This window comes from Leopardus geoffroyi, chromosome D2 (assembly GCF_018350155.1).
Source record: "Leopardus geoffroyi isolate Oge1 chromosome D2, O.geoffroyi_Oge1_pat1.0, whole genome shotgun sequence".
Taxonomy (NCBI): Eukaryota; Metazoa; Chordata; class Mammalia; order Carnivora; family Felidae; genus Leopardus; species Leopardus geoffroyi.
In genome coordinates, this window is record NC_059334.1 from 3,323,714 (window position 1) to 3,349,798 (window position 26,085).

Below are 26,085 nucleotides of genomic sequence, written 5' to 3' on the forward strand. Positions count from 1 at the left end.
GATACATTCAGGAAAGATGACCTTGCTCTGAGGAGATAAGTATGCAGACACAGACGTTTGCCCTTCACGCCCAGTGTCCACCTGCATGCCGTGATGGGGGTCACATCTAAAGGCTCCTGAGCCCTCTGACTTTCTATTGGTTTCCACCAAAGGGCAAAGTAAAAAGAAACTGTGGGAAGAGTGAGGAGTCAGTTCCAGGTGTATCTTCTCTTAGCTCCCCAGGCTGGCGCCTTCTTCTCTAAGTGTGGCTTTTACATTCTCCTTTTGGGAGTCTGTTTTGTTTTGTTTTCTGGTAACTTTCTCTTTTGCGTATCTCTTGTGTTTTCAGTGTATGACATTACCCCTTGTAGTTTCCTATACCCTGCATACACCTCTGTCAAGCATTCCTTCACTAAACCCATATTAGATTAACCTAACCCGAGGGTGTTCTTTTCTGCCAGTATGCCAACTAATACAGCAATTGGTGCTTGAATTCCCCCCTCCAAGAGAAAAGAAACTTGAAATGAGGCTCTTGGATTGCATTGTGCATATACTTGGGAAGTCAGGGATCATTTCCATTCCTGGAGTTGGGAACTCCAAACAGCAGATGGTTAATCCGTGCCAAGGATGGCATGACAATTATTCAAATTAGCACCTGTAATAGCCTGAGATGAAGTGCAGGTGTAGAGTTTTGAGCAATCGAATGGCTGAAGCCTGTAATCACTATGGAAACAGTAGTAATTATAGTTACATTCGGTTTTTCTGGAAAACTGGAGAATATATACATCGGGAAAATGTCAACTTAGCAGCTATGAAATACCATAAGAATACGTGTGGAGAACCAGAAAGTCTTCATGGCAGCTTTGAAGGAGCCTTACACCATTTTGTAATTGTATGTGTTTTGCAGACAGAGGTGCACCTCAATTCTATACGTGTTCAAGTCTCTTAAGCCAACAAATGGCACTGAATAAGAATGAGCGAGTTGTGGAGATGGGAAAATAACAAAGCTGAGAATATTGAATCTCTGAATTCCTCAGGCCCCTTTGGTCAGTAAAGTTTCTCATTCTCTCTCTGTCTCTGTCTCTCTGTCTCATCCCCAGAAAATCAACCCTCCTCTCTTCTTAACCGCCTTACAATGGCTGTACTTAGTTTCTTCAGAAGCCGATGATGAATCTTCTCAGGATCTACCCAGCCCTCATCACCTCTAGGCCCCTAAGAAGTGTTAGTTGCAGACAGCTCAAACAGAAAAATGAGACCAGCTCAAAACAAGGTAGCCCATACACCAAAGTAGGTAAAGGGCATTGTCAGGCCCTATTGGCAGGGAGCTAGAGAGCATCTATGGGAGTGAATTCTAAAGGTACGAGATAACAGAAAGTGAAATGTAAGACTTGCCAGGGCTGACTTATTTTTTATGAGTGCACTCACCCTGGATTCAGGGTGTAGTATATTGTCTAGCACACTGACAAGTGGTGTTAATAGTCTGCTAGATCGGATAATAGAAGCCAGGTCTCAATGGTAGCTTATACATGATGAGGTCAAAATATTGTAACTGTCCCAGCATGTTACAAACAGAGGTTCTAAATCATTAGCAAACGCCAGAATCACATGGGTGACCCTCAAAACAGATTCCTGAATCCTACTCTTCAGATTTAGATTATGCTAGCGTGGGGTGAAGGCATAAATATATGTTTCTAAAAAGTTCCCATGTGAAGCTGACTGTCGGGAGACCACACTTTGCCAGTCATTGTGATGCAGCTTAGTTATTGAAAGTGGGATATGCAAGCAAACAGCATTAGCATCAACAAGACCATATGTAGTATAAATACTAAATATATCTTCTAAACCAGAATTTGTAATTCCAACAAGATCCTTGGAAGATTCATACCAATGTTGAGAACCACTGCTTTAGAGGAGTGTAAAGGCTCTGGGTGGTGGAAAATTAAAATGGACTTATTTTTATAGACTCATACCCTTCGAGGGTCCCCAGAGGACATACACTGCCACAAGGCTTGACAAATATATTATCAGAGTGAGTCCCCAGCCTCCTGGGAGAGCTCTACAGACTGATCTCTGTAGATTAGGGATGGCGGCAAAGGTGCTGTCGTGGAATGTGGTTTTCTGACCTCAGCAGGAATAAAGAAGCGACTCGATGAGCAGAAGGACCACAGTGACGGGAATTGAATTATATACAGGTTCAATGAGGTGGCCTCGCTAAGGCTGGCCTGGTTCCTTCTATTACTAATTGTTCAATGTGCCAGCCACAGGGACTACATCTGAGTCACTAATACGGTGCCATTCCCCAGGGGAGCTAGCTGGATGTCTGTGGACGTAGACCCTCTTTTATCGTGGAGAAGACCACACATTGTTCAGCATGGATTTTGCATTACCTGCCTGTGGTGCTTCTGCCTGAATCACCTCCCATATGCGCAGACAGTGCCTTTTCCAATGTCTTTCCCATTTTATGGTGGCAATACAACCTTATTTCCAGCCAGGGGATTCATCTTAAAGCAAGGGAGCATAGCAAACAGCTCACATCCACAGGATAATTCAATGGTGTTATCACCGCGTTCCATCACCCAGACGCAGCTGCCTGGACAGGACGGGGATACACTGCTGAAGTCATAGATTTGGGTTAGCTAGGTGAGGATATTCTGTGAGCTTTTATTGTTCTCCTGTGGTGTGTGGTCATGCCTTAAAAAGTAGAGGTCAGCACGTTTTTGCTCTCTGCCGTGAGACCTTGGGCTGGGTGGAATTTGAGTTTCTCTCACCCGGGGATGGATGTGTCCGTCAGGAAACTTAGTCGTGGTTCAGAGAATTGGAAGCTCAGAGTGTCCCCTGGCCGCTGGTGAACGGTGAACCTCTGGTGCTGGTGAACCTCTTGCGGGAGCAGGTGTTTTCTGTACCGGCTGGGGGTGATTCGTCTCGGTGCCCTCAGGCAAGTGCAGTACGGACAAGCGAGGAAAAAGGACCAGTATAAACCCCAGAGGTTTACCAAGATGCCCCCTAGCCGTACCTTGTCCCAATGCCCTGTCAGTGGAGAACTACAGCAGGCCATTAAAACAAGACCACCATGGACACAGGTCCTGCATGAATGGAGGTTTGTGACCTCCTACCAGGTAAACCCCATTCAGCAGAGGCAAGGAGAGGACGGAGTGAATGGGGGAAGAAGGCAGCTGTGTAACAACCTGGGCCTCCCGGCCAGTTCCTAGACGGGGATTCTGGCAGCTGTGTTCTACCTTATTTTACCCTCGCCTTGCCCCTTCCTGTGCCCCCTTACGTGAAGACCACGAGAGCGGCTGACCTTCAGGGACTGGGTGTAATGACACGGTAGCCTATTCGCTTCTCATTTCCTCTTAGGAAGAACCCACATTTTCCCTTCCAGGTTCGCTTTGTCCATCCACCCTGTGCCGTGCTCTGATGCGGCAGAGGAAGCTATGGGAGGCCTGTGCTGGGCTGCCAAGTTCCTCACTGTTCGGACATGCGAAGTGCGAGCCGTGCAGGACCTGTGAATCAGCTGTTACAAACTTACAGCAATTTGCTGGGACAGCTGAGTGTGAGACAACGGACTCTTGGTCCCCATGAATGGACCAGTGGGAGGTCCCTGTGCTATCTTCTGCAGTGTGGCCGTGTCACAGCGTGTGATGATTTGAGATTAATTTTCCAACTATAACCGAAAATTATCCCAGATTCGGCGAAAACACATTTTGACGCCTAAGTGTATAATCATGTACATGATTATTGAAAGCTTTTCTTGACTAACATATTAACATATTAGATTTACTTAACATTAGATTTATTGTGTGTAACTTCAGTAAGTTGATGACGAATATGATTTATTGGACTTCTTTGTCACGAAAAGACACTTTTCTGAATAGGACGGTAAGAGTTAACCAAATGATGGTGATGAAAATTATCTTGAAGAAATAAAGACCAAAATAGTTCGTGTTGGTTTTACTTACAAGATGACCCCGCATATCCCACATACAAGTTTGACAAACAACAGAAGAGGAATTAGAAAACCCATGTAGTTTACCGAGCTGAGGTGTGACAGAAGGCACCGTTTAAGCAGTTTGCAATAACGAAGTGATAACCAAATAATATAATTTGGGTAATCTTAGCACTATAGAATCTATTTTAATTTCAAAACTTGTGGTTTATTAGCTTTGCTAGGACAATCCATCCATGATCAGCTTTATTCTGGTTTAGTTTTGTTTTTTATTTGAGAGAGAAAGAGAGAGAGAGTGCAGGGAGGAAGGCGCAGACAGAGAGAGGGAGAAAGAGATTCCCAAGCAGGCTCTGCACTGTCAGGGAGGAGCCCACTTGGGGCTTGAACTCATGAACTGTGAGATCATGACCTGAGCGAGATCAAGAGTCAGGCTTTGCACAGACTGAGCCACCCAGTGCCTCTCTTATTGTTTATCTGAACTGTCTCATTGAAGGTACTAAGGAAACATCCACTCTCAGATCCCAGGGACTCTTTTCCCACTTCACCAAACCACGGGGTCTGTGACAGGTGTGGCAGTGAGGAGAGCCTTATCCCTACTCCTTGTAGACAAGAGCTTGCACGACCAGGATCCAGGGAGTCCTTACGGCCCTCAGCCTGGCACATGGGGCTTGGCCGGCTTTCTTCCAAACAGACTTGTTAACTTCAGCCACCCCAGGAAGCTTCGTTTAAATTTATGCTGTGTACGATCCTCACTACGGTACAGCACGAGAATCCAGATAAATCCTGGTGAACTTACTACTTTGTGAAATAAAGCAATTTTGGGGCACCTGGGAGGCTCAGTTGGTTGAGCCTTGCGCTCAGGTCATGATCTCGCAGTCGGCAAGTTCGAGCTCCGCATCGGGCTCTGTGCTGATAGCTCGGAGCCTGGAGCCCTCTTCGTATTCTGTCTGTCTGTCTGTCTCTCTCTCTCTCTCTCTCTCTCTCTCTCTCTCTCTGCCCCTCCCCCACTCATGCTCCATGTCTCTCTCTCACACAAATAAATAAACATTAAAAAAAAGAAAGTAATTTTAAGTTATGAATGAATTCTTTTACTCTTTCATTTTTAACATCATGAGGGATGTTTTATTTTTAATTGAAGAGTCCTTTTCCTATGCAAAGGAGACTATTCGTAGTTTCTTGGGTGTTAAGTAACACTAGGTTATTAAGAAATGCAAATGCAAAATAATAGTTTTCTTGTAGTCTTAATTAAGCTTGTACAACTTCAAATTTTATTTGTGGTGCTAGTAAACTAAATACAGAAAGTGGACACTTTCAAGTGAATCTCTGGTTAATATTGGATCATGTTCAACAGGCTTCCTCTCCCTTAAATAAGAAAGTGCCAAGTAACAGATTCTGTGTGTGCTGTTTTGGGGTTTTAAAACAGCTTCTGCAGTGAATAAAATGCTTTTCTCTAAATTTCATCATGGAAACCGAGCAGATAAAATAGCCTTTTAAAAATATCTGAAAGAAGTTCAGTTAATTTGATTTATTTGATTTAAAAAAAAAAGGAAATTACCTACAGTATGGAAAAGTGATGAGACTTAGTAAGTTTACTTCATTAGTCTTCAGTAGTTATAAAGACTATGAAATTAAATGTGTTTAGTTTGATCACCTTCTCATGGGATGTACCTATCTTCTTCCTACACCTGTTACAGATTTTTTTTTTAATCTGTCATTAGGATCATGTTGAGAAAAGTACTTTAAGAAGTAGTCTTTTCTAGAAATATATTACCATTTGAGTGCATATGTGGCTAAGAATAAAAATAGAGCTTATTTACTTTCTATGCAGAGACATTGTGACAAAGAATGACAGAATTTACTGTCTTAATATGTGTCTTCTTTTCTATAAAAAAGCAAAATTTTTCTTGATCACAAAATGGGCTAAACATGTCCTCCAATGAATTGGTTGCTTCCAGGGGCGAATTGCCTATTGAAGTAAAATATTTTCCTGTGATGTCTTTCTAACTGAAATTTAGTATAGTTGTAGGACCCTCCTCCTTCATTCTTTATGCCAATTCCTCATACAAGAAGCTCACTTATTGTTGATGGCATGTTCCTTTGAATGATTTTGGAGGTAAGAAAACAGATTCAACTTTAGAGTTATGACCACTCAGGAGTCTCCCAGAGGTACTAGATAACAATGTCCTTATTGCACAAATTGGTCTACCTAGTAAAATATTTTAAATATTCCACATTACATCTGAGGTTAGAAATGGGAGAACACTGTGATAGGACCTGTCTTACTGCCTAGAATACAAATCCCTTTTGAAACAACCAGAAACTCAGAACATACAGAAAAATAAGTGAAGTTGGAAAATAGATTCATTGTTTCATCACTACCATTAATTCTGCCCCCATTTATTTTACCATCTCCTTTCTCTTATGTAACTCTTTCTGTGATTCCATATTAAATGAGGTGCTTTTGCATTGATTGATTGATTGATTGCATAGGTTTTACCTCCTGCGGGGAGCCCAATGCAGGACTTGAATTCATGACCCTGAGGTCAAGACCTGAGCTGAGATCATGAGTCAGACACTCAAAGGACTGAGCCACCAATGCGCCCCTATTTAATTTTTAACAAGGGGGATGTCTGTACATGAGAAAACTGCTTGGGTCTTCACTAAAATTTATTCAAGTGGTACATTTCAAATAAAATCATATTTGACCTTAGACTCAAATTATAAATTATATCATTCTTGTCATAAACATAGGAAGCCAGTAAAAACAGAGAAAACACCTTCATTTGTTTTTTGATCAAACTTCTATTAATTCAAAAGTTTAACAAAGTTAATTCTTCTATACCATGAATTGTATGTGTCATCTATAATAATTGAACTCTTGTAAACATTTTAAATTATATTACAAATTCAAATAAACTCTTCAAATACCTAAAGGGGTTGACAAACATCCTCAACACAGTTTTTCCTAGATGGCTAAGTCACACTTCCAATCTGATTGATCACATTGAGAAATGTACTGAATGCAGTTCTCTAAAATATTGAAATCCTGTTTAAAAGCTCTATCTCGGGCACCTGGGTAGCTCAGTCGGTTAAGCATCAGACTCTTGATTTTGGCTCAGGACACGGTCTCAGGCTTATGAGATCCAGCCTCATGTAGCGTTCTGCATTCAGCACTGAGCATGGAGTCTACTTAATATTCTCTCTCTCCCTCTGCCCCCTTCCCTTGCACACTCTCTTTCTCTCTCTCTCACTCTCTCTCTCTCTCAAAAAAAGTTCCATCTCATCTCTTTTAATTTTTTATTATTAACTTGATTTACTTTTTATTTTTTAAAATTTACATCCAAATTAGCATATAGTGCAACAGTGATTTCAGGAGTAGACTCCTTAGTGCCGCTTACCCATTCAGACCATCCCCCCTCCCACAACCCCTCCCGTAACGCTCAGTTTGTTCACCATACTTCTGAGTCTCTTCTGTTTTGTCCTCTCCCTGTTATTATATTATTTTTGTTTCCCTTCCCTTATGTTCATCTGTTTTGTCTCTTAAAGTCCTCATATGAGTGAAGTCGTATGATTTTTGTCTTTCTCTGACTAATTTCACTTAGCATAATACCCTCCAGTTCCATCCACATACTTGCAAATGGCAAGATTTCATTTTTTTTTGATTGCCAAGTAATACTCCATTGTGTGTGTGTATGTGTGTGTGTGTGTGTACACACATACACACACACACACATGCACACACACCTACACATATATATAGCACATCTTCTCTATCCATTCATCCATTGATGGACATTTGGGCTCTTTCCATACTTTGGCTATTGTTTATAGTGCTGCTATAAACATGGGGGTGCCTTTGTCCCTTAGAAACAGCACACCTGTATCCCTTGGATAAATGCCTAGTAGTGCAATTGCTGGGTCGTAGGGGAGTTCTATTTTTAGTTTTTTGAGGACCCTCCATACTGTTTTCCAGAGTGGCTGCACCAGCTTGCATTCCCACCAACAATGCAAAATAGACCCTCTTTCTCCGCATCCTCGCCAACATCTGTTATTGCCCGAGTTGTTAATGTGAGCCGTTCTGACAGGTGTGAGGTGGTATCTCATTGTGGTTTTGATTTATATTTCCTGGATGATGAGTGATGTTGAGCATTTTTTCATGTGTCAGTTGGCCATCTGGATGTCTTCTTTGAAGAAGTGTCTATTCGTGGCTTTTGCCCAAGTCTTCACTGGATTATTTGTTTTTTGGGTGTTGAGTTTGATAAGTTCTTTATAGATTTTGGATACTAACCCTTTATCTGATATGTCATTTGCAAATATCATCTCCCATTCCATTGGTTGCTTTTAGTTTTGCTGATTGTTTCCTTCACTGTGCAGAAGCTTTTTATTATGATGAGGTCCCAATAGTTCATTTTTGTTTTTGTTTCCCTTGCCTCCGGAGACATGTTGAGTAAGAAGTTGCTGTGGCCAAGATCAAAGAGGTTTTTGCCTGCTGTCTCCTCGAGGATTTCGATGGCTTCCTGTCTTACATTTAGGTCTTTCATCCATTTTGAGTTTATTTTTGTGTATGGTATAATAAAGTGGTACAGGTTCATTCTTCTGCATGTCGCTGTCCAGTTTTCCCAGCACCACTTGCTGAAGAGACTGTCTTTATTCCATTGGATATTCTTTCCTGCTTTGTCAAAGATGAGTTGGCCATACGTTTGTGAGTCCATTTCTGGATTCTCTATTCTGTTCCATTGATTTGAGTGTCTGTTCTTGTGCCAGTACCATACTGTCTTCATGATGACAGCTTTGTACTATAGCTTGAAGTCTGGGATTGTGATGCCTCCTGCTTTGCTTTTCTTTTTCAAAATTACTTTGGCTATTCGGGGTCTTTTCTGGTTCCATACAAATTTTAGGACTATTTGTTCTAGCTCTGTGCAGAATGCTGGTGTTATTTTGATAGGGATTGCATTGAATATGTAGATTGCTTTGGGTAGTATTGACGTTTTAACAATATTTTTCCTTCCTATCCAGGAACACGGAATCTTTTTTCCATTTTTTGGGGTCTTCTTCAATTTTTTTCATAAGCTTTCTATAGTTTTCAGTGTATAGATTTTTCACCTCTTTGGTTAGATTTATGCCTATATATTTTATGGTTTTTGGTGTAACTGTAAATGGGACTGCTTCCTTGATTTCTCTTTCTGTTGCTTCATTGTTGATGTATAGGAATGCAACCGATTTTTGTGCGTTGATTTTATATCCTGCAACTTTGCCGAATTCATGAATCAATTCTCGCAGGTTTTGGGTGGAATCTTTTGGGTTTTCCATATAGAGTATCATGTCATCTGCGAAGAGTGAAAGTTTGATCTCCTCCTGGCCGATTCAGATGCCTTTTATTTCTTTGTGTTGTCTGATTGCAGAGGCTAAGACTTCCAATACTATGTTGAATAATGGTGGTGAGAGTGGACATCCCTGTCTCATTCCTGACCTCAGGAGGAAAGCTCTCATTTTTTTCCCCATTGAGGATGATATTAGCATTGGGTCATTCATATATGGCTTTTATGATCTCGAGGTATGCTCCTTCTATCCCTACTTTCTTGAGGGATTTTATCAAGAAAGGTTGCTGTATTTTGTCAAATGCTTTCTCTGCATCTATTGAGAGGATCATATGCCTCTTGTCCTTTCTTTTATTGATGTGATGAATCACGTTAATTGTTTTGCGAATATTGAACCAGCCCTGCATCCCAGGTATAAATCCCACTTGGTCATGTTGAATAATTTTTTTAATGTATTGTTGGATCCGGTTGGCTAATATCTTGTTGAGGATTTTTGCATCCATGTTCATCAGGGAAATTAGTCTATAGTTCTCCTTTTTAGTGGGGTCTCTGTCTGGTTTTGGAATCAAGGTAATGCTGGCTTCATAGAAAGAGTTTGGAAGTTTTCCTTCCGTTTCTATTTTTTGGAACACCTTCAAGAGAATAGGTGTTAACCCTTCCTTATATGTTTGGTAGAATTCCCCTGGAAAGCCATCTGGCCCTGGACTCTTCTTTTTTGGCAGATTTTTGATTACTAATTCAAGTTCCTTACTGGTTATGGGTCTGTTTCTTCCTGTTTCAGTTTTGGTAGTGTGTATGTTTTAGGAATTTGTCCATTTTTTCAAGATTGCCCATTTTATTGGCATAGAATTGCTCATAATATTCTCTTATTATTGTTTTTATTTCTGCTGTATTGGTTGTGATGTCTCCTCTTTCATTGTTGACTTTATTTATTAGGGTCCATTCCTTTTTCTTTTTGATCAAACTGACTAGTGATTTATGAATTTTGTTAATTCTTTCAAAGAACCAGCTTCTGGTTTCATTGTTCTGTTCTAGTGGTTTTTTTTTGGTTTCGATAGCATTAATTTCTGCTCTAATCTTTGTTATTTCCTGTGTTCTGCTGGTTTGGGGTTTTATTTGGTGTTCTTTTTCCAGCTCCTTAAGGCATAAGGTTAAGATTTCTTCTATGATTTTCTCTCATCATCCTTCTATCCCTATTTCTCTCTCTTCCTCTTCTGGGACCCTTATGATTCTGATGTTGTTCCTTTTTAATGAGTCACTGATTTCTCTAATTCTTTTTTTTTTTTTTAATTTTTTTTTCAACGTTTATTTATTTTTGGGACAGAGAGAGACAGAGCATGAACAGGGGAGGGGCAGAGAGAGAGGGAGACACAGAATCGGAAACAGGCTCCAGGCTCTGGGCCATCAGCCCAGAGCCTGACGCGGGCTCGAACTCACGGACCGCGAGATCATGACCTGGCTGAAGTCGGACGCTTAACTGACTGCGCCACCCAGGCGCCCTTGATTTCTCTAATTCTCAACTCGTGCTCTTTTGCCTTAATCTCCCTCTTTTTTTTCTGCTTCGTTATGCTCTACACATTTGTCCTCTATATTGCTGATTCTCTGTTCTGCTTCATCCATCCATGCCGCCGCTGCATCCATCTGTGATTGCATCTCAGTTACAATATTTTTAATTTCATTCTATTTTTTACTTTTATCTCTGCAGAAAGGGATTCTAATCTATTTTGGACTCCAGCTAGTATTCTTATTATCGTGATTCTAAATTCTTGTTCAGACATCTTGCTTGTATCTGTGTTGGTTAAATCGCTGGCTGTTGTTTCTTTGTGCTCTTTCTTTTGGGGTGAATTCCTTTGTTTTGTCCTTTTGAAGGGAGAAAGGAGAAAAATTAAAATTAAAAAATATTAAAATTAAAAAATTAAACACACACACACACACACACAGCTAATAAATGATGTTAGACCCTAGGTGTGTTTTGGTCTGGGTGTTGAAAGTGGTTTGACAGATAAGAGGGGAAAAAAGGGGGAGTGGAAGAAATCATTTGAGAATTTGAAAAAAATGAATACACTGAAGTAGACTAAAATGAGATGATGGGAGTAAAATAGAATTTAAAAAAATTACAAAAAAGTACAGAATATAGTAGAAAAATTTAAAGAAAAATATTTTTATAAAAATTAAAAATAGAAATTAATTTTTTTCTCTTTCTGTATTCAAGAAACAGAAAAGAAGCAAAAAAGAGAAAAAAGAGGAAAAAAGTCGTTTGAAAATTTGAAACACTTATTACACTATAGTAGACTGAGATAAAATGGTGAAAGTAAAATAGAATTTGAAAAAATTTACATAAAAGCAAAAAATATAATAAAAAGTTTTACAGAAAAATATTTTTAAAATAAATTGAAAGTAAAAATGAAGTTTTTCTCTTTCACATTCAAGAAAAAGAAAAGAAACGAAAAAGAAAGAAAAAGAAAAGGAAATCGTTTGAAAATTTGAAAAGGTGAATACACTGATGTAGACTGAAATCAAGTGTTGGAAGTAAGATAGAATTTGAATAAATTTACACAAAAGTAAAAAATATAGTAAAAGAAATTTTAATTATATTTAATAAAACTTGAAAATAAAAATTTATTTTTTTTATTTTTGTATTCAATAAAAAGAAAAGTGAAAAAGAGAAAAAAAAAGAAAGAAAATTGAATAGATGGACCTGCTAACAGATTGAAATTGGACTGAAATGACTTCGTTTTCCCCTAGAAGTCAGACTCTGAAGCGCTTTATAGTCCATAAACTAAGCCGGCGGTGAGACTTGTGTTCAAGGAGGGAGGTTGGCCCAGGTGGGCGGGGCTCAATGTAACGGCTCCGTCCTCCACTAGGTGGCGCTGCTCGCCTTCTGGGGTGGAGTGTTGCGGCGCTCTTGGGTGCGTATGCACATGCGCGGCAGAGGTGCAAATGGCGTCAGCCACCTACCCGGTCTCTTCTCCCAGGTCAGCAATCACGCGCCCGTCCATCTTCAACCCTCGGCCACGCCCCGCTTTGTCACTGTCCGTGACCAGGCCCCGGGCAGCACTTCTCTCCCGAGTTCTGTCTCAGACGCGGCTGCTTTCCCCGGCCCCTTACTTCTGAAGGACCGCGGCTTTGGCCCGTTCCGCCCTCTGCGGGAGGGTCTCACCCAGCAATGGCCGAAGGAGCAATGGCCGAGTGTCGGCCGCACCCAGGAACTCTTGCGGGACCCTGCTGCTGCCGGTGCCCGAGACTGCGGCCGGGTGCTGCCCGCCCCAGAAAAAGTTCGCGAGATGGTGTAGCAGGTGCTTTTCAGGGATTATGGAAAATCACAACACACATCTGGCACCAGGCTTCACCCTTAAAGAGGGTGCTTGTTCCAGCCCCAGCGAATGTGGCCGTTTTCTGGGGTGTGCCGGGACCAGGGGGCTTCAACCGTCTCCACCAAGTGTCCTTCCAGCAGTGGAACCGCTTTTCCCCGTGTGGCCCGGGAACCTCCCAGACCCCACCCTGCTCCTGGGGATTCGCCCTTCCCATCAGAGCACCGCCAGGTAGGGAGCCGCGGAGTTGCAGCCTTTGCGTCCCCCTTGTTTACAGTCTTAATGGAATCGAAACCCTCTCCCTTCTCCTTTCTCCCATTTTAGTTTAGTCCCTGCGGCTGTTTCCAATTTTCCACATTCTCTCCAGCTGCTTTTGGGGAGGGGTGCTTTTCCCATATTCTCACCGCCCCCCCCCAGGGTCTCCCTCCTCTCTCCTCCTGCAAAAGTGGCTCCCTGTATGCCTTGGGGTTCTCTCCCCAGGTTTACCTCTCAGCACCACGTACCTGCTGAATTCTGTGGTTCTGGTTGTGCAGATTGTTGTGTTAATCCTCCAGTCAGTTTTCTAGGTGTGCAGGATGGTTTAGTGTTGGTCTGGCTGTATTTCATGGACATGAGACACACAAAAAACTTCCATGCTGTTCCCCCATCTTGGCTCCTCCTCTCATCTCTTTTATGTTTTTAAATCAGCTAAGACTGGTGAAAACTTCCTGCAGCTGCAATTTCAAAGGAGAAAGCAAATGCACATCCTCAAGTGATGTTTTGGCAAAAAAAAATTTTAAAAAGTGGTATCCTTATCTTGCTGGAGATTTGATTTATTGTTGGAGATTTGGAGAACGATCTGGGATTCAGGGTTTCTAAATGATTCTAATGGGGACCAGGTTAAAATATTGATCCTCTTGAAGAACTTCTTAGCTTGTATCTTTTTAAAGCACTCAATCTCTAATACACATTTTAAAAGAGTATCTTCAGTGATTTTTGTTTCTCTAACTTCAACCAAATAGATTTTTTTGTGAGCAAGTGCTTGATGAGTCTATGTTTTTTTTTTTTTTTTCCAACGTTTATTTATTTTTGGGACAGAGCGAGACAGAGCATGAATGGGGGAGGGGCAGAGAGAGAGGGAGACACAGAATCGGAAACAGGCTCCAGGCTCTGAGCCATCAGCCCAGAGCCTGACGCGGGGCTCGAACTCACAGACCGTGAGATCGTGACCTGGCTGAAGTCGGATGCTTAACCGACTGCACCACCCAGGCGCCCCGAGTCTATGGTTTTTCCAATGGTGGGTGGGACTAGAGATGTGGCTCACATTTAAACTACCTTTTTATAACACTTAAAAATTGTATAGTCTGTCTCTTCACTTCAACTACATCAACTTGCTATTCTGAAAGTAACAAGATCTTGCAGAATTCTAAGAGTATGAACCTTTATCACTTCAGTATGTCCATGAATTGAGTACGTTGTAATTTACTTAGTCTGTGTTTTACCATTTGGCCCAGCTGATAGCGTAAGCAGATGTTGGTGAGCATTTTGACCTCAGTAGTATGACTTCTGGGCTTGTTCTCTTGTTCACTTTTATTTTTGCTGGGAAGAAATGGCTTTTGCTTTGTGACACATTCTCCGTGATAAGTGAATGAACTGTTGCCCCCTCCTACCCTGTTATTTTATGTTTTGCATCTGCATGGTTTTCTTCTTTTTTTTCTCCTGGCTTTTATGTATATTCTGTGCTTCTTTAATCGCAGTTGTAAAAAAAAAAAAGTGATATTTTATTTTAAAACATCGTGGCTATATTTCCAATTAGCCACAAAACAAAATGAAACAAAATGAATAAGTCTTTTCACATGCTTTAGTCTATATAAACTCCCAGTGGCAACAGGGTGAACAGTATTATTCATTGAGTAACAATGTGCCTTTGCTTACATACATTATTCCTCATGATAGTATATATTAATTAATGTGTATTAATTATACATTAATATATACTATGGTTGTTCCAAGGGGCTCTGGGTTAGTGTGTTCACATTTTTGTTAAGCTTATTTATTTATTTTGAGAGAGCAAGAGTGCAGGAGTGGGGGAGGGACAGAGAGAGAAGGAGGGAGGGGATCCCAAGCAGGCTTCATGCCGTCAGTGCAGAGCCCAACTCAGGGTTCAAACTCACGAACTGCGAGATCATGACCTGAGCTGAAATCGAGAGTTGGATGCCCAAGCAACCGACACACCCAGGTGCCCCAGTGTGTCACTTATTAAACTAATAAACTAATTTAATAAACTAAATATTAGTTTAATAAATAAACAAATAAATAATAAAAAATAAATAATAATAAATAATAAATAAACAATAAATAATAAATAAATAATAAATAAACGAAATAAACTAAAATTAGTTTAATTAATAAACTAACTACACTAATACTCCCAGTCTCAGCAGGAGATTTATTGGGCTATCCCTTAATGCCAGCTCTTTATTCTCTTTGGTGAGTGGTAAGCTATAAGGTCAAAGGCTATATCTATACCTATGTATAATCTGGAAAAGCTAGTTCTAGGGTCAGTTCATTGATGATTACATGGTACCATGCTCCCTATATTTTACGTTAGAGTTATTTCCATTTTGACCCTTTACGTTTTGTCAAGAAAATAAAAGGGTACAGAATTCCACATAATCCATCTATGCACTCACGGGATCTCTGTGTGGGTTTCCCATGATCCCAAAACAAAATTTCCAAGGTTTTTATCATTTCATATTTTTTTTAAAAGTTTACATGTTTCCAGTGTGATAGCAAGGCATAGAGAAAGGAGATCTAAATTGTGAACCAATAAAACTGGAAAACTGGGGTTCAGTCCTGGGTATGTGTTTATGAGCTACACCGCCTCGGTCAGGGCATTTTCAGGGCTTGGGATAAAGACGTGGAGAAACCAGAAGGTCAGCTTCATTTTATTCGTGAAAAGTTATGGTGAAATGGCAGGGTCTCTTCTGTTTCTAAAATTCTATGATTCTTTCTGTCTTTCTCTTTCTTTCTTTCTTTCTTTCTTTCTTTCTTTCTTTCTTTCTTTCAATTCATTTACTTAGCATACAGTGTAGTATTGGTTTCAGGAGGGGAACCCAGGGGGTGGATGGTAGGATAGGTTAAAATTCTGTGATTCTATTTTTAGTTGTATAAGTGACATATAAACAAAATAAACCTGCCTAACATACCTTCTACACCAATATGTAGAATACATATGTATTTGCTTAATACTTTATTCACAACAGAATACAGATACTAGCAATTGTCAAGAGGGCCAGGTATTCATATTAATTTCTAAGGAAAGAGTGAAAGATAGAAGGAAAAAAAAACCTATCTCATTCCTGAAGTTTTATAATTGTATGTCCATGCCATGCTTGTGGGATCACTATTGACCATTATGAAGTAAGAATCACATGTAAGTAAAAGGTGTTGTCCCTCAAGTAATGTGAGTGAAGTGCACTTGAACAAAGCTGCCCATTTGGCAATGGTTTGTTCTTTTGAGGTGAATAAAATATAAATTCAAAGACCAATGTCACTTTGCAAAGCAGTGTACTTGTAATTTTGTAAGTTTAACCGCTGTTGACTTGATTGGTATCATTTTCGATCTTTAGCATATATTGTGTGTGGTTAATATATCCTTAATATACAAATCCTAGCCCAATAAAAATCTATGTTTTGTATGAAGTTGTTGAATACTCATGTGTTTCTTTCCCTAAAGGAGTTTATCAAGTAGCTATCTAGCTATAAGAACATATTCTTAGCTGAAATGTATACTTTATAGAACCGTAAACTGAGAAGTGTGAAAAAAATCAAAGTAGACAGACTACTTCCAGGAAAGTCCTAGAAAGTCTTGACAAAGAAGCAGATTTGAGCATGAGAAGAACCTCCCTTAGCCTGTGAATCTTGTAATCTAGATTTTACTCAATAACAACTATATCATGGGCATGCTTACTGGTTAACCTCACTGAAAAACTACAGATAGCTACATTTTCATTTTCTTCTTTTCCTTTTTTTTTTTTTTTTGAGAGAGAGAGAGAGAGAGGGAAGGATATATATATATATAGAGAGAGAGAGAGAGAGAGACAGAGACAGAGAGACAGAGACAGAGAGAGACAGAGAATCCCAAGCAGGCTTTATGCTGTCAGTGCAGAGCCTGACCCAGGGCTTGAACCCACAAACCATGAGATCATGACCTCAACTGAAATAAGAGTCAGATGCTTAACCAGCTGAGCCACCCAGGTGCCCCATTTTCAAATTTGTTTTGATCAAATAATACGCATTTGGGAGCTTTGTTTATGTTTTCATTTGCAGGGAGTAACATGCAATGGATTCTTCCAGGTAGATCATGTAGCTGAGCATTCTTCCAATTGGCTTAAACTGGGCAAAGATTGTTGCAAGAGATTTTATGCAACCCATATTGGTTATATATCTTGAATAAATAATTGTTTCATAGCAACAACAAGTGGTTTCTGTGCACAGAGTGATTTTCTTTATTTTAATGTTTGGAATGAACCCAAACAGGTAATTATTCTGTCTCCCTGTAGAACTTACTTTTTCAGCTTCATTGAATTAGGTTAATTAGAAGGGCAGTGGACCCCCTCCCACTGCCACCCCCGTGGCATTTTTAGAGAGTAATTCACTTGTGTTATAACTGCCTATTTAAAGAAGCAAATGACTTTCACAGGAAAAACATTAACTATCCAAATTTTATTTATGCTATATAAAGTATAGAAAAATATATGTAGTTAATGCACTATTAAATGATATATAAAGTGTTATAAAATAATATATAAATATTATATATTTAATATGTATAATTACATATAATATATAATACAATATGAATAATGTAATATAAAATAATATAAAATGATATATAATATACAAAATCAGATAATAATGTAAATATATATGAATATAATATAAATATATATTTTGTTACTATACTACGGGTGTGTTCGATTTTAGTTCCTATCAAATTAAACATGTTCTGGGGATAGGAAAATAGTGTTCAGTCTAAAGATCACTATTAGTATGAATTTGTGAAGTAAGACCTTTTTTTGCCATCAAATCTAATCTGAGTTCCTATGAGAAAAAATCAGAATTGTCTGCAGTTAGGAAGTGGAAAGAGTGGGTACCACTCCCTCAAAATGGTAGGCCCAAACACATTGCCCATCAGTTGGATCAAGAGGTTCTGTCCACACTTTTATCTACAGAAAGGATTCTCTTTCTACCTTCTAACTTCCCAGAATAATTATTTGGGACTCAAATCTTCAGAGTCCATAAAAATTCTTCCAGACTGCCGCCATGTCTGTGTGTTGACCAAACATGATAATCCTAGCTTTGTGAAATGAACAGTAGACTTGGTTAGTAAAGAACACTGGGATGTAAAATAAGTCACTTTGCTTTAGCTTCGGGTCATTTCTCTTTCAAATGGTGTTAATGGCATCAACAGCAGTGACCATAATTACAAATGCTCAAGTCCTTCTGTACGAGGGATAGCAATCAGTGCTTTGCATGTATTATCTGGTTCAGTCATCCAGGAACCCAACAGGCTCTTCTTTGATGCACTTACATTATGCACATCCGTAAGTAGTGAATGGCATTGGTGTAACAAGGAAATTGTATTGATGCATAAGTTACTTTATAGTATGTTTATGTTTTGAAATATTCTGGACAAGCTTTTTCCATACTTAAGAAGAAAGACTTGTGAGAAGATCTTAAGAACAAAGCTGAAAATCTGTAGTCCCTTTATTTAGTACAAGTAGAACCTGAATTAGCATCTATACCTGATAGATATGTCTGCTTGGAGAAGTTATAGATATAGATGAAGTGACTGCAGAGTTATTTTTTATGAATTAGAATAATGGACTCATGAAGAAAGCTAAACACCCAACCAAGTTTCTACTTTGGATGAAAAAGGTCTCCACCTGGTAGCAAATCACCCTCAATACCTACTTTTTGAAGGAAGGAACACAGACCCCAGGGTTTAATGTTGGCAAACATAGGCCATGATGTTTTGTGAAAATATCATTAAGTATTTAACTGTTCTAGTGTTTTTATTGATTTTCGACTACTTTGGTTTCTGTTAGTGCTCTGGATACAAGAATACATGTGTCTTTCAGTTACGTACGTACAGCATTATAGAACTGTCTGTCCTGCTTTCGTCCTGATTTTATAAAAAGAGAAATTGAAGGTGAGTGGGGTTAAGTAATCCAGCCACCTTCACACAGTTGATAAGTGGTGGACCCAGGACTGGATTCTGTCACTTCCAGGGCAGGCTGTCTTAACTTCTGTGACATGAATATCAAAGTAAGTTTAATTCCTTTTTCCTGATTGCAACTGTTTATTATTATTATTATTATTATTATTATTATTATTATTATTATTGCAAAAGGAAAATTTCACAGAAGAGGAGCCTGTCTTGGGTCCTAACGTATTCTTCAAGACAGATCTCTTCAGGTAACACCTGTTGATCAATGGATCCCTCTACTTTGATGCAGTATGTCTCATCACCTGTAATAATAGCCTTTGTTCTGGTCTGCTCTCTGGTAATAGAGCCATCCAGCTTCCTTAATCAGTGCTGCATTATGTTTCCCACCCTTTTCTTTTTCATGTATCTGTGTCTTTATATTCCAAATGGAGTCAGGGGTAGGAATAGATTTTCAGCATCACACGGGAGGAGGGGTTAAACAGAAAGTTTTACTGGAAAAGGTGGAAGCTTGCAGCACAAGAGAGGAGGCAAAGTTACCATGCTCTCCCCAGATGCCCAGATTTCCTGCCAGACAGCTGTTGGCCAGCCTTTTCTCAGTACCCAGATGCCCAGGCTCACACCCTGACCTGTGGCAAGTGCAGTCCCCACCGCCAGGTTGCAGACAGACCCTCCATGACCCTGGGACACAAGTCCCTTGCTCTACTGGGAGGAGGTGGAAGACGGGGCTCTCTGAGAAAACCAGAAGGAACACCTACATTCTTCTTCCTCCTCCTTCCTCCTCCTCCTCCCCTCTCCCCCCCCTCCTCCTCCTCCTCCTTCCTGATTTATTCATTCATTTTTTCTTTTCTTTCTCTCCCTCCTCCTTCTTCTGCTTCCTGCTTCTTCTTTCTTTCTTCCCCTTCCTCCTCCTCCTCGTCCTCATCCTCATCCTGGTCCTGATCCTCGTCCTCCTCCTCCTTCTTTTGAAAAATATTGCCCTTTGTGTCATGCCTCCTTCAGCCATGCTCCATTCTCTCTGGTTCTCTAAACTTTTGCTGTAAGGTAACATGGCTTGTGAAAGTATTGAGAGATTTTGGCAACATGAAGGCATATTCTGGTGAAAGAGAAGAGAAGCTCTTCCTCTGTCACCATACCAGCACTAGGACCAGTTACTGCTGAGTCCCAGTCACCAAAACCACAGAGCTGACAAGGAAGCAAGAAAACAGTTAGATTTTCTCCATGAAAATTAAAAAAAAAAAAAAAATTACGTAAAGTATAAGTCCAGATACGTTGTTTTAGTTTCACTGTGTGAATTGTCATTAACATAATGATTACACCTTCCTCTGCTTACAACCCATTTGGACCGTAAAGGGGAGCTGACTGCCCCATCCTTCCACGCGTCCCCATGGTGTGTCCCCATGCCTTCAGACACTGCTGCCCCTGCAGTGATGCATGGGTGAGTCAAGGCATAAACCTCCTGTTAGCTGACCTGCTATTGTAGATTCCTTTGTTTATTTATTTTTATTTATCTAAACCCAAGTTAGTTCACATACAGTGTAGTATTAGTTTCAGGAGTAGGGGTGCCTGGGTGGCTCGGTTGGTTATGTGTCCACCTTCAGCTCAGGTCATGATCTCACAGTTTGTGGATTCAAGCCCTGCGTCGGGCTCTGTGCTGACAGCTCAGAGCCTGGAGCCTGCTTTGGATTCTGTGTCTCCCTCTGTCTCTGCCCCTCCCCCACTCATTCATTCATTCTCTCTCTCTCTCAAAAATAAATAAAGATTTAAAACAATTAATAAAAAATGGAGTAGAACCCAGTGATTCATCACTTACATGTAACACCCAGTGTTCATCCCAAAAAGTGCCCTCCTTAATACCCATCACCCATTTGGCCCATCCCTCACCCACCTGCCCTCCAGCAACCCTGTTTGTTGTCTGTATTTGAGTCTCTTATGACTTGCCTCCCTCCCTGTTTTTATATTATTTTTACTTCCCTTCCCCTATGTTCATCTGTTTTGTATCTTAAATTCCACATATGTATGAAATCATATGATATTTGTCTTTCTATGACTGATTTCACTTAGCATAATACACTGTAGTTCCATCCACGTGTTTGCAAATGCCAAGATTACATTCTTTTTGATTGCCAAGTAATACTCCATTGTATCTCTTATGGTTTGCCTCCCTCTCTATTTTTATTTTATTTAAGCAGAAAATAGAATCCCATTGGCTTCCCTAATATTGAAAGTACTTACCACATAATTTTTAAGCGTTAGTTGTATGAATTATTTGTGAATAAGTATGTACTTGAGCCTTGAACATATTACTAGGTCAGAAAATGCCATCATTGGGACCCCTGGGTGGCTCAATCATTTGAGTGTCTGACTCTTGATTTCCGCTCAGGTCATGATCTCACAGTTCATGGATTCGAGCCCCTTGTAGTGCTCTAGGCTGACAGCATAAAGCCTACTTGGGATTTTCTCCCTCCCTCTCTCTCTGCCCCTCCACCCCTAGCACTCTTTTCTTTTGCTCAAGATAAATAAACTTAAAAAAAAATAAAAGAAAATGCCATCATTGTTAGACTGTACTTTTGGATGTATTATCTGTAGCTAGTCATTTGCCATTTCAAAAAAAAAAAATAGAAGAATCACTTTCACTCAATTTTTATATCTATGTGTACTAGTATGTGGAAAAAGTAGAAGGAAATAATCTTCACTTAGACATGCATTTGTGTGTGTGTGTTTAATCATTATTCAGATTTATTGTTACAGAAGAACAATTGTTCCTTTCAACATTCCTTGGCAGGTAAAACTCACTGATAATAACGTTATAAAGAAATATTATAGCTATTACTATTGTTATTATTACTATTACTATTACTATTAATTTGCTGAGAAAATCTTCCAAAGAGACCCCCCCCCTTTATTTGTAACTATACAATGATATAACATTTGGGCCTTAAGAAAATGCAGCTGTCACATTTTGCATTATTATTCAAGCTAGATTTATATTTATGGATTATCTATATATTATTGTGTGCTATCCTGAGGCAATGGGTTCTGTAGATATTCCATTTATTCTAATGTTTTTCAGGGGGTACGTTTTTATTTGCATAGCCACATCTTTTCTAGATGCCATAATTTTAATAAAATGGATGGGCTGAAAATGATTGCCCTAAGCTATAGTGCACTACTCTTTGGCAAAGGGATTGTTGGTATGTGTGTGGGCGGGGGGGGGGGGGGGGGGGGGGGGGGGGTGCGGAATGGGATTTGAATTGCATCAGTGCTGTTTGCATCCAACTTGTAAAATGCATGGAATCTTTAACAAAATAGGGAAGATTGGAGATGTCCTGTCTTTTCAACTCATCCAACAAACGTCCACAATTTAGCCTGCCGAAAGGATAATAAGAAAGCAAGCATCACAATGCCACATTGGACTAGCGTGTTGTTCTGGTCAAGCACCCCAGACGTGTCTTAAAGAAGAATGGACTCAGTCATGGGTCTGCACACTACTTTTGACTTTCACATTGAGATTTATGTTTTATGGATTTGCTCTAAGATGAAAGAAGAAAGAAGCAGTTCTCACCATGGGAGACCCTGCTATTTCTTTATCTCTTCCTTTTCTTCCTTTCTCTTATTTTCAGGACATCTCTTTTCATATCGGAAGTCTTACTGAGTGAACTGAGGTATCAGCCTCTGTTACTTCAGGATCTCCTTTTGTTCAGGGTGAAACCCAGTAATGACTCCTGTGAGAAGCGATGGACAGGGAGGGGAGCAGGTTTAAGTTGTCCAAAGGGAAACAAGAAATAGATGATGAAACTCACCAAGTGGCTGAATCTCTGGCTGCCACCCTCATCTCCAAAGAAACATCATTTATAAATAGTGGAATAAAGGTGATTTTCACCCTTTTGAAACAGGACGTGTTCTGTATCATGCCAGATGTTACGTTGGATGTTTTTTGCTTTAAAACAGACTTGCCGGTCAGCTGGCATTTAAGCGTATGATCTTGTTAAAGATGCTGTGCAAGTAGGATATGTCTTCAAATAACTGTCTCTGGCCCGCAGGTACGATTCTGGTGGATAACATGCTGATCAAAGGGACTGCGGGAGGACCAGACCCCACCATCGAACTTTCCTTAAAGGACAACGTGGATTACTGGGTGTTGCTGGACCCCGTCAAGCAAATGCTCTTCCTGAACAGCACGGGCAGAGTTCTGGATAGAGACGTTAGTGACTCTTTTTTCCTTTTGTCCCTGTGTCACAACCTTACTATAGTTTTCATCACTGCGTGTGTTTGTTGAGGATGATCTCGGACTTTCTTTATATGATTTGAGATTCTTTTCTGTGCTTATCAACAGAAACATTTGTTTAACTCCTTGAAGGAAGAATAAGAAGGGGAGGGGCCATCTGTGTCTGGGAGAATGATTGTATTTCCCTCTGACCCCCAGGAACGCGTGGAGGATAGATGTTCACACTAAGGGGTGGTGACTTTGGAAGAGCAGGGGAGGCAGAGCGAGGGCCCACGGCGGAGTGTGGGCGTGCAGCAGGTGTTGCTTGAGGATGCAGAGTGACAGGAAGAGCACAGGGGCTGCCGTCACTAGGAGTGAGCACGGGGTGAGGGATGGGTTTGTGGCTGTGCGCGTATCGGGCTGGAGAAAAATCAAAAGAAGGTGAGCGTGAGTTTCCTGGTGATGTGCCAGTCCAGCTGTGACCCAAGCAGTAAGGCAGCCTGACCTACGTATTGTGTCATGAAGAATAGCTCAGCTACCAAAGCTGCTGAATGTCTCATTTCTGAAAAAGTGGGAAGACTTGGGTAGATTTATGTAGGCTTCTAAGTGTTGAGTGCAGAGATGAGTGTGCGTGTGCGTGCATGTGGCTGGGCGTGCACGACGGTAATTGTGCAGGACCTTGGGAGTACATCTAAACATGTGTGTACTCCCAAATTTCCAGGTCATGAAATCCAAATGTCAGACCCTCAGCGTAATGAACCTGAATCATCTCCCTGCATCACTCAGATTTATGATCCACTCTACAATACGGTGTGTGGAGTGGATGACCCCTGACGTAGTTCATGTCTAAAATTCGGAGTCTCTTAGAGCTTTGCGGTCAGGGGGTGGGTGGGAGGGTATAGGACAGGATGGGTTGTCTTTGTCCACTTGGGGGCCCCACACGCAGCTGACTGAGCAGATGTGAAGCACAGGTGGCAGTGGACAGTATGAGTGACACTGTCAGGCTCAACATGGGGGAAAAAGTCAGCCTGGATGCTGCCCCCAGTCCCCCACCACCCACTACTGACTGCCGTTTATACCCCACACTTTACAATTTTGGCCGGGCGGCTATGAGAGTATAAAATGGAATGGGAACCATTATTATCTATTATCGTAGCTTAATTTATGTCCTAAGTCATAACTTTTGTGAAAGTAGTGTGGATAATGGCACCCAGGCTGCACCAGTGCCCCCAGCTGCGACCATACAGGCTCCCTTTCCTGGCCTTCATTAGGGGCATTCACATCCACATCACATGGATTTCATTATGTAACCTGTTAGGAGAATTATAGAATACTCGTCTAGACCACTGTTATTTTATACTGTTTGCTTTTCTTAAAATCACCTACTACCTAAGTATAATAATTTACTAGTTTACTGGCAAATTACTTTCTTTTTGACACCATTTTTTTTATGTGATATTAAAAGCACAAGTTCTAGAGTGAATGAGTAGAGACAAAGGATATACTTCAGTATAAATAAATGGTGTTCTGTGTCTCCAACCTAAAACATTATTTAATTACTTACTGAAGATTGCCTTTACCTTCAAAAAAAAGTATCTGCTTCCCTAGTATTATTTTTTATTTCTAATAAGGGCAGCATTTATTGGACATTGGCTCAACTGAAACAGTACCATGGGAATACACTTAAAATCGTTTGACTTGAAAGTAATAATTGCAAAAAATGTGAATGAATACAGTTTATGTATTCATCTGGGCTGATTTTTGGTTTATTTATTTATTTTTGAGAGAGCAAGCGGGAGAGAGAGAGAGAGAGAGAGAGAGAGAGAGAGAGAGAGAGAAACACAAGCAGGGGAGGGGCAGAGAGAAAGAATCCCAAACAGGATCCATACTCTCAGCACACAGCCCAATGTGGGGCTCAATCCCATGAACTAGGGATTACCTGAGCTAAATTACCTGAGAGCATTACCTGAGCTAAAATCAGGATTCAGATGCTTAACCAAATGAGCCACCCAAGTGTCCCAGGCTATTTTTATTTTTTAAACACAATACTAAAGCTAATTTCCACCTACTTAAAATGTTCTTTGGACTGGGAATGGTATGCTCAAGTTAAACCTGCCAAGATATTTCCTAAATTAAAGTGTTGTCAGTGGATACTTACCTGAATTATCTAAAGATGCAGATTAGAACATCTAAAGAATATTAAGTGTGAAATGAATATTGCAGAGGAAAATCTATAAACGAAAAGCAAAACATATGCTCACGTAGGTGCGACATATTAGCAACTTGGCAAACAAATTCATTGAAATAATGGGAATAAATAAGTAAAAGAGATGATGATAGTACATATGAGGTCAAGGTTAGGTTCACTAAATACAGTATGTACTTTCAATATAGTATTTTTTAGAGTTTGCTGATTACAGATGCTTTACAGAATCTTTGGATTTTAGAGGTGGAAGGACTGTTAAAATTTTGCTGATTCAATTTTTTCCCTATAATCTGTGCAGTAGATTTAGACCCAGTGAGTCTTTAACATTTAGCACTTGTCTGTGGTGAAATGAGAATAATAAAACAATGGGGTGATTTTATTTATTTATTTTTGTCTCCAAAGCTAAGTGTGTTCATTTTATTCTGATATCATGCCCTCTTTGCATTTTTTATTTTCTGTGGACCTTGTAGATTATAGATGGCTTTTGCTTTAGAAAAAAATTAACGTTTATTTATTTTTGAGAGAGAGAGAGACAGAGCATGAGCAGGGTAGGGTCAGAGAGAGAGAGAGAGAGAGAGAGAGAGAGAGAGACAGCGTGCCAGTGAACAGAATTGGAAGCAGGCTCCAAGCTCCAAGCTGTCACCACAGAGCCCGACGTGGGACTCAAACCTACTGACTGTGAGATCATGACCTAAGCCAGAGTCGGATGCTTAATCAACTGAGCCACCCAGGCGCCCCTATGGCTTTTGCTTTTTGAAAGTCTTTCTTAAGGAAAGAAAAGATTATCTATCTCATGTTAGCTTTCCATGGTTTTTGCTGGCTTGTTCTTTTCAGGTATGTTGTTGTTGTATATTTTACTAGCCTGCTGCTCTAGTGGGCTGTGTTTAGGTGAAGAGAGTCTAAGTCC

General features: G+C 40.2%; 1 protein-coding gene across 19 annotated transcripts in view; it reads left to right on the plus strand.

Annotated features, from left to right (window-relative positions):
- The window catches only part of PCDH15 (protocadherin related 15), a 1,244,966-nt gene that overhangs the window by 695,315 nt on the left and 523,566 nt on the right, over positions 1–26,085 (plus strand). For all 19 annotated transcript variants that reach the window (XR_006701343.1, XR_006701344.1, XR_006701345.1 and 16 more), the window contains one exon: positions 22,809–22,969. Coding sequence is in view for 16 of the 19 variants with exons in the window: in XM_045437154.1 (XP_045293110.1) it covers positions 22,809–22,969 (161 nt within the window). In the remaining 3 variants the exon portion in view is untranslated. The remainder of the gene's footprint in view (positions 1–22,808; positions 22,970–26,085) is intronic.